Source organism: Galeopterus variegatus, unplaced genomic scaffold, assembly GCF_000696425.1.
Source record: "Galeopterus variegatus unplaced genomic scaffold, G_variegatus-3.0.2 Scaffold7086, whole genome shotgun sequence".
Classification (NCBI taxonomy): domain Eukaryota; kingdom Metazoa; phylum Chordata; class Mammalia; order Dermoptera; family Cynocephalidae; genus Galeopterus; species Galeopterus variegatus.
In genome coordinates, this window is record NW_007733197.1 from 38803 (window position 1) to 48098 (window position 9296).

A 9296-nucleotide genomic window follows, 5' to 3' on the forward strand; every position below is an offset into this window, starting at 1 on the left:
TCCCTCCTCCCTCTCCCCCCTCCCACGCAACAATGTCCTTTCTGTTTGCCTGTCGTATCAACTTCAAGGAATTGTAGTTGTTAAGTCTTCTTCCCCTCCCCCCCCCCTGGTTTTTTTTTTGTGTGTGTGTGTGTTTATTTATTTTTAGCTCCCAGGCAGAAAGAATTTTTAGCTTCCCAACTTTTCAGAGTTTGTTTAATAGCCTGAGGTCATGAGTCCCTCACGTAGAGATGAATGCAAAGTTGAAATGTGGTCAACTGACACCCACTGTTCACCGTCTACCTTAATTACAGGAAATACAAGGAATTTTGAAAATTCTTTTGAGAGCACAAAAGTATCTGTGGGAACTATCAGTCTGGCATTTTACAATGGACTCTGGGCGTACGATGGATGGTGAGGCTCTCCTAAGATGTCTTATGTCTGTTTGTGGGGTTTCTTTAGGCTACTTTATTTTTTATTTATTTTATTATTATTATTTATTATTATTATTATTATTTTTTTTTGGTGGCTGGCCAGTACAGGGGTCAAGCCCTGGACCTCGGTGTTATCAACACCATGCTCTAACCAACTGAGCCAACTGGCCAAATCCCCCTCTTTAGGCTACTTTAACTTCAACTTCTGTGGAAAGCAATGACTTCCCCTTTCTGGGGTTTAGTGTGACCCCAAGATTCACCTTCCAATTTACCTTTTGCAGAACACCCAATCACTCTCCTATCTATTCCTCTCAGACCCCACGGACACCGAGACACCTGCCCCTGTCCCAGTCCTGGCTGTGGCTCCAGTTCCTGAGAGCACCCTGTGCTAAGGCAGTGTTGGACCGTGTGCAGAACCCTCACCGGGCAGATACAGGCTCAGCCAACACAGAGACAGCCAGGCTGCCCCAAGCACTTGACAAGGCAAAACATACTCAACAGCACTTCCAATTAAACCTGGAAAGTACTAGGTTTAGTCGATGGGATTCTGTTTATGTCCTCTGAGGAAGAGGAATGGCCATCCACAATGCTGGTCTTTCCCTCCTGGAAAGGTTTTGTAGGTTTCATTCCCTTTTCAGACAAAGGATATTCCATTTTCTCAAAGCACCTTGGGGACTCACTATTTCCAATTATTCTTGAAAATCCACGTGACTCCCATGGTGGGCAAAGACTTGACCGACTGGTCGGTGTATAGGTCTTGGTAGGGCTCCAGGCCCCACCATCACCAGGGCCTTCCTGGAAAGAAATTACCCTGGAATTCCTGCAGGAGAATTTTCTCTACGGTGGAGAATCTTAAGTGAGGCCAGCATTTATCATGTGTATTTCACAATCTCAGCAAACGAAGTCAAGTTTATGTCACTCGTGTCACTTTTCTTTCTCCAGGAATCAACTCAATTACATCACAGAAGAACTCAGAAACCCTTACAGGTAAGAGAGCTGAGTCAGAAGACAGTAGGGAGGCGAGCACATTTCTCTTTTCCCAGACAAAAGGTGGAGCTGCTTCCTTCTGTTATTCCATCACCCCCTTCTGGACAGTGAACGTTTTCTCACAAGCTCATTGTACACTCATTAGAGCTTGGTTTTGTTTTGGGCAGTGGAGTGGTCACATACGTAGCAGAAGGAAGAACTCCAGCCTCCTTTATCTCTGGCTTATTTTGCTTTGTAAGCAATTAAATTTTATTGCCCTGGAGTCTGAGAGGAGGATTCTCATTTCAAAATATCTCACATCCCTGCTGGGCTCTGCTGTACCATAAGTCCCCTGCCTGGGTAGGCCTCAGGAAGGGCATCTGTGACCCCAGCCCACCATGGGGAGTAGGTGGAAGGCTGGCCAGGGAGGGGGGAAGGAAGGACTGATGAAAACGACAATCTCACGAGTCTCCCATGGGAGGATGCTAGTCTGACCCTGTGTCACTGCTCCTCCCAGAAACCTGCCCCTGGCCATTGTCATTGGGATCTCTCTGGTGACAGTGTGCTACATCCTCATGAATGTTTCCTACTTCACGGTGATGACCACAACCGAGCTCCTGCAGTCCCAGGCAGTGGCTGTGGTGAGTGTCCAGGCGTCTCTGCTGGAGGGGGTGTGCTGTGTGGGAAGGGATCAGGCGAGGTATCAATGCTGCAGCTGAGGTGGGGGAAGGAGGGAAGTACCTCGGGGACTGGGAGAGTGGACAGAGCAAGGCACCGCCGAGACCCAGCTGCGGTGAGAGGCCTGGAATCGAGACCCACAGCCGCCCGGGCGCGGGCGCAGCACGAGGCTGGAGTGCAGGGCTGGCTTCCACCGGGGCAGGGGTTCGGACAGACAAACGGAGAGGGGGTGAGAGCAAGGGGGCTGAAGGAGGTAAACGTGAAATGGACTGTGGAGTCCGAGCTGAGCGAGCAGAGAAGTGAGGATGCGAGGTGGTGGCGAGAGAGACGTGGAAGAGGTGGGTGTGACGGGAATTGACGTGGAAACGCCACGGGGTGATGGGGCTGGGAGGACGGAGCAGACGCAGTTCTGGTCAGCGATGAGGCCACTGAGTGGAAGGACAAGGCCATCCCGAGTGAGGGAGTCAAGGAAGTGAGGGACCAGTGTCACGGGACACTGAATGACTAAGACTTACACAGGGAGTGGTGGGTGAGAGCTGGTGGATGAGATGCTCAGAAGACAGGCAGCGCTGTGCCTGCACGAGCGGTCCCCAGTGTCCTCCCGCAGAGGAGTCACAGAGGCTGCGCCGGTGAGGCAGGCGGGGGCCGGGCTCGTCCAGGAGGGCACAGGAGCTTTTTCTGAACCAACAGTTCTTGGAGGCCAGGAAAGACCCCCAGGATTCATCTCGCTTTTCTCACCAGACATTTGGGGACCGCGTTCTCTATCCAGCCTCTTGGGTCGTTCCACTTTTTGTGGCGTTTTCTACCATCGGTGCTGCTAATGGGACCTGCTTTACGGCGGGCAGGTAGGGGATGCCCAGCCACTCACCCCTGGGGTGGGCAGGGGGTGGCGAAGCCCATTCACCCTCGAGGAAGACAAGTGCCTAAAATCCTTAGGACTCTGCCAGGTTAAACCCTTCATGGCACAAGTAGGAAAGCTGAAGTCCAGAGAAGGGAGCTGGCTTGAACCCGCATGGCAAACTGGTAAGAGGCGTGGACCGGCGTGCACACTGGGATCGGACGGGGCTGCCTGCAGTCTGGGCTCTGCCACTTCAGTGGGGCCCGAGGTTCCCAAGTGGGGGAAGGTGCTGCCAACCTCAGCACAAGGCAAAGGGAAGAGACACAGGGCAGATGAGGCGCTGGCTCGCGCGTGGTACATTTCACCTTGTGTTTTTTTCACCTGATGGTATTTCCTGAACATCTTCTCGTATTAATACTCACATATACATAAACTAGACCTGGAATTGGCAAACTTTCCCATAAAGAGCCAGACAGTAAATATTTTAGGCTTGCAGGCCATATAAATTTCGGTCACAACTACTCAGTTCTGCTTTCGTAACAAAAATACAGTCATGGTTTGTTCCAATAACATTTTCTTTACACAAACAGGTGTAGTTTGCCAGTTGTCTAGACCAAACTGGTCTGGAGACTGAAGGGCTGTGCTGTACCCCACTGCGTGACGCAGCGTAGCTTCACAAACCCTCCCTCGTGGTACGGGTGTGGGCAGTGAACATCCTGGAATACATGTCTTTGCCAAGTTGTCCAGTGTTCTAAATAGATATATTTCTTTTTTCTTTCCTTTTTTTTTTTTTTTTTTTTGGCAGCTGGCCAGTAAGGGGATCCAAACCCTTGTCCTTGGTGTTACAACACCACACACTAACCAACTGAGATAACTGCTCAGCCCTTTTAGCAATTTTGAAAGATACTTTATTAACTTAGGTAACCTTGCTGTGCAATAGATCACCAGAACTTATTCATTCTGTCTGAAACCCTTTGATCAACATGTCCCTTTCCCCACATAACCCTTTACCCCTTCAGCTTCTGGTAACCACCATTCTGTTCTCTCTTCTATGAGTTAGAATTTTTAGGTTCCACATATAAGTGAGACGATGTAATATTTGTCTTTCTGTGCCTGGCTTATTTTACTTAGAATACTGTCCTCTGGATTCATCCACGTTATTGCAAATGACAGAATTTCATTTAAAAGGCTGAATAGTATCCCATTGTGGATATACTCATATACCACATTTTCTTCATCCTTTTGTCTGCTGATGGCAATTTAGGTTGTTTCCCTATCTTGGCTATTGTGAATAATGCTGTAACGAACATGGTAGTGTAGATAGCTCTTTGACTTACTGATTTCAATTCCTTTGGATATATACCCAGGAGTGGGATTGCTGGATCATGCAGTAATTGTATTTTTAGTTTTTTGAGGACCCTCTATACTGCTTTCCAAGTGGATGTACTCACTGACATTCCCACCTACACTGTACAAGGGTGCCCTTTTCTCCACATCCTCTCTAACACTTACCTTTCATTTTTTTGATAATAGCCATTCCTGTTGGTGTGGGAAGGTATCTCACTATGGTTTTTATTTGCATTATCATCCCTGATGATTAGTGATGTGAGCATTTTTTTCATGTATTTGTTAGTCTTTTGTATATTTTCTTTTGAGAAGTATCTATTCAGGTCCTTTACCCATTTTTTCAATAAGGTTATTTGTTTTGTCATTATTGAGTAGTCTGGGTTCCTTATACATACAAATATTTTAAATTTTTAATTTTTTCCAGTTGTAATGATTCACTTTTATTATGATCAATATTAAAAGATACAAGTAGTTCAACAGACTCAGAAGCTTAAAAGAAAGATTGGGATCTGCAAAACATCCAGGCAAAGAAAAATAAGAATCCAGAATGGAAAAGAAATGAAAAGTGAGGATTTTGAAATAAGGCTTGCATCATTTCTGACAAGTACAGATGTGTCAGTAGTTGGCAATGTGCTTGATTGAGAGTATTCGCTCCTCACAGGTTGCCAGGGGCTGGAATTCTGGGAGCATAAAGCCATATTTATCTTTATCCTGGAGTTCAAAGGTGAAGGAATATTTGATTCCTTGGTCATGAGCCCAGTTGTCAGAGCCACCAGCAGCAGGATATAGACTGTTGCAGCTCCTGGGCAATTTGTGTAACTGGTGCTGTGCAGTGAGGCAAGCTCTTTCACAGTAGCTTTAGCCAGGGCACCCAGCTCAGCGTTGTTCTCAGTGAGTCTATAGTCGTAGGAGTAAGGGTAGAGCATCATCTGGGAGTATGAATGGATTGTCAGGTATGCCTTGACAGGAGAGAGGTTGTCGTGGATGAAATCAGCCAGGGCCTTGGTCTCCTTTTCAGACTCTGCAGCAGGTCCACAGTAAGTGTCATCACAGGGCTTTTGAAAGGCTCCAATTTTGCACCAACCAGCATCAAAATTTCTGTTAGTGTCTGTGCCAGTGCAGGTAGTTTTGGTATGGGTGGAGCAGGTCTTTCTCCACATTCAGTTTTTGGTCCAGGTGTAGATGTACCCATCAACATTGAGTACAGGCAGGACATAAAAGTTAACTTATCAAGAAGCTCTGTCATGTGGATTTCACGTCAATATGTGGGAACAGCTTCTCTCACAAACCCACTGGCAAAATGCGGGAGAAATCAACTTTCTGGCATGGGAACCACATTCCATGAAAATGGCAGGCTTATTTGGTCAGCTTTGCCAACCTTGAGGAGGTACATAGTGCATCCTGCAAACATGGTTCCAAAGACACCGCAGGAGATGAGGTCTGATTCTCAGGGGCAACTTGTTGAGTCCAAAGCTTTTATCGTTTCCCAGTTGTACTTCTCATAACTGTGTCCAGTCACATGGACCAGGCTAAGAAATTGAGCCTCCAGCACATCTTTCAGGTAACTTTTCAGTACCTCATACTGTAGTTCCTTCTACTCCAGGAAGTCCTCCACAGTGACAATATCTTCTGCTTTAACACGGAACTCAACTGTACTGTGAGAGTTGATTTGTGTGGCAGAATGTGCTTTCCAGAAGTTAATCTGGGTGGTGCTGGCCAACTCATGGATTAAGTTGATGTCATTTTCATCTTTTACACTGACACAGAACACTTCTCACTGCTTTTATAATCCAGTGTTCTTTGTTTGCTTTTTCTGATTGCAAATAGGCACTATCAGATTTTGATTAATGGCATTGTTGCCTTCATAGCTGTATACAGTCTGAAAGTGTATCTCTCTCAACACAGTTTTGGAGGCTGGGGAGTCCACAGTCCAGGGAACACATCTGGTGAAGGCCTTGTTGGTGGTGACAGTGATGCAGGGGTCTCACATGGCAGATGGTGGAGCAGAGAGAAAGAGTTCCTTATATATTTTGGATATGGGCCCCTTATGTGATGTATGGTTCGCAAATATTTTCTCCTAATCTTTGGGCTGTCTCTTCATTCTGTTGTTTGCTGTGCAGAAGCTTATTAGTTTGATGCAGTCCCGTTTGTCTGTTTTTGCTTTTGTTGCCTGTGCTTTTGGGGTCATATGCAAGAAATCAATGCCCAAACCAGGATCGTGTAGCTTTCCACCCATGTTTTCTTTTAGTAATTTTATCATTCCAGGTCTTACAGTTAAGTCTTTAATCCATTTTGAGTTGATTCTTGTTAACGCTTCTTGCTGTGTAACAGAGACGCAAAAAAAGATTACTCAAAGCAACATGAATGCGATGAGAAGCCCAAAGGGACTGCACATCAGCAACTCCTGTGTTAGGAGAAAACTGGGCACAGCCCCAATTCAAAGTTAGCTTCTGTTCTTTATTGTAAAGACAAGGAAGTTTCACAAGAAAAATCAGTTGATTCAATCATTTAAAAAGAACACAAAGACATGGGCAGTGTGACAAAAGTTATCTATGGCTAAGTATAGCTTAAACAATGGAAACTAGAAACATCATTAAAATTAACAACGTGACATTCCAAAGTACAATTTGTGAAAAGCTAAATTCATCAAATTGTGATCATTACCTAATCCAGAATATAACTTCTCCTTAAATGACTTAAGCAAGAGCTGCATTCTTACAATTAAATCTAAGTACAATTGTCTAAAGTTTCCACCAACAAACAGCTTGTCCTTAGCAAACATTTTTTCACATTTTTCCCTACAGCAATTCTTTAAAATCTCTTAACAGGATCGGTATGTCAACCACCTGTTAGCTCTAAAATCATTAAAGTATACAATCCTATACCTAAACAGTGATTAGAATTGATTAGATGGGCTGTTGTTGCCTGCTAACTGTAGACCATTGTCTCTTAACTGAGGAATTTTGTCCCATACCTGCATTACCTAAAAACCCAATTCTAAAAATCAAACAAGAATCAAGATTTCTAACCTTCTACAGATTCTTATATAAAGGGTGAGATAAGGGTCTAATTTCATTCTTCTGCATGTGGATAGCCAGTTTCCCCACTTCTATATGAATATTAGAATCAGCTTGTAATTTTCTATAAAAAAAAACTTTTGGGGACTTTTATCAGGAATTGAATCTATAGACCAATTTGGGAAGGACTGCATCTTAAAAGTATTGAATTTTCCAATCAATGGGCATGAACTATCCATTTATTTAGGTCTCTTTAATTTTTAGAAAATGTTTTTTCAGTAGTTTTCAGTATACAGATCTTGCACATCTTTTGTTAAATTTATTCCAAAGTGTTTAATATTTTTTTATGCTATTATAAATGATATTTTTTAAAAATTAAAAACTTTTTAGTTTCTGGTGTTCATTGCTAGTATATACAAACACAATTTTTTGTTGTTGTTGGAGAATGTGGGTAACAACAAACACAATTTTTTTTTTTTGAGCAGTAAGGGGATCGCAACCCTCAGCATCGTGTCATCTGCACTACTCTCAGCCAGTGAGCGCACCGGCCATCCCTATATAGGATCCGAACCCACAGCTTTGGCGCTACCAGCACCGCGCTCTCCTGAGTGAGCCATGGGGCCAGCCCAACAAACACAATTTTAACAGCTCTATTGAGATACAAGTACTATAAAACTCACCCTTTGTAATTGTACAACTCAATTATTTAAGCAAACTTATAAAACTATGCAAACATCACAATCCAACTCTTGAACATTTTTATCACCCCCAAAAGTCCCCTCATTCCCAATTACAGTTAATCCCTGCTTCCACCACCAGCCCTAGGCAAACACTAGTCTGCTTTCTCTCTTTTTTAAATTTTAACATTTACTTGTACTTTCTTTGTGGGGTACAGCATGTTGTTTCAATACATGCATATCCGATCACACCTGTGCCAACGCCTGCTGCAAGGCCAGGGCTGCAGTGGCTCATGCCGGGTGATGCTAGGAGGCTCCCTGGGCCCCAGGCTGTCGGGAGGTGTGGGTGGGAGTCATGGGCAGTTCGGAATGTGGGGTGTCCATGAGGGTGGTACAGCCATGGCAGCAGGGGAGAGCATGGCTCAGCGGATGGTCTGGATAGACCTGGAGATGACAGGATTAGACATTGAGAAGGACCAGATTGAGATGGCCTGTCTGATAACTGACTCTGATCTTAACATGGTGGCTGAAGGTCCTAACCAGATTATAAAACAGCTAGAAGAGTTGCTGGACAACATGTCAGATTGGTGTAAGGAGTATCGTGGGAAGTCTTGTCTTACCAAAGCAGTGAAAGAGAGTACAATTACATTGCAGCAGGCAGAGTATGAATTTCTTTCCTTTGTAGGACAACAGACTCCTCCGAGGCTCTGTCCATTTGCAGGAAATTCAGTTCATGCAGATAAGTTTCTTGACAAATACACGCACCAGTTCATGAAACATCTTCATTATAGACTAACTGATGTGAATACCATTAAAGAATTGTGCGGATGTGGTACCCAGAAGAATCTGAATTTGAAGAGGGCTGCTTCTCCCAGGGTACTTGATGACATTAGCAAAATCATCAAAGTACTTCAGTTTTACTGAAATATCTTCAAGAAAAAAAAAAGAAGAGGAAAATTATAGAAAACAATGAAAATAAGACTGTGAGTCGATGCCAGTTCTCATGCTGCCACTACATAGTTCTCTGGTAGCAACTTCTGGTGATTGTTTTTCACGCCGACTGCTTGGCAGAGAGCACCTTCTTTCAGATCAGTATCTCCAGATCACTCAAGCAAATAGCCCCTAAAATACTATTTTTCTCCTAATGTGCTATTTTTTCCATTATGACACAGCAGCTCCTTTGTAAGTACCAGCTCACATCCATCCCTTGATAAATACCTGCATTTGCTTTTAGACCATCTCTTTTGTTTAAAAACAAAACAAAAAAACCTCGTGCATATCCTGCACAATGATTCACTTAGGGTAGACAGCATAGTTTTAGCCCACCACTTCTCCTCCTGCCCCAGCCCGTCCCCTCCCA

At 44.3% G+C, this 9296-nt stretch overlaps 1 protein-coding gene and 2 pseudogenes across 1 annotated transcript in view; 2 read left to right on the top strand and 1 right to left on the bottom strand.

The window, feature by feature from the left end:
* Positions 1-9296, top strand: part of SLC7A9 (solute carrier family 7 (amino acid transporter light chain, bo,+ system), member 9) — a 44109-nt gene that overhangs the window by 5697 nt on the left and 29116 nt on the right. Inside the window, exons 6-9 of the mRNA XM_008591624.1 lie at positions 294-393; positions 1356-1400; positions 1897-2020; positions 2799-2902. Of these exons, the coding sequence (XP_008589846.1) occupies positions 294-393; positions 1356-1400; positions 1897-2020; positions 2799-2902 (373 nt within the window). The remainder of the gene's footprint in view (positions 1-293; positions 394-1355; positions 1401-1896; positions 2021-2798; positions 2903-9296) is intronic.
* On the bottom strand, positions 4819-5688 carry LOC103607072 (annotated as a pseudogene).
* LOC103607075 lies at positions 8240-8967 on the top strand (annotated as a pseudogene).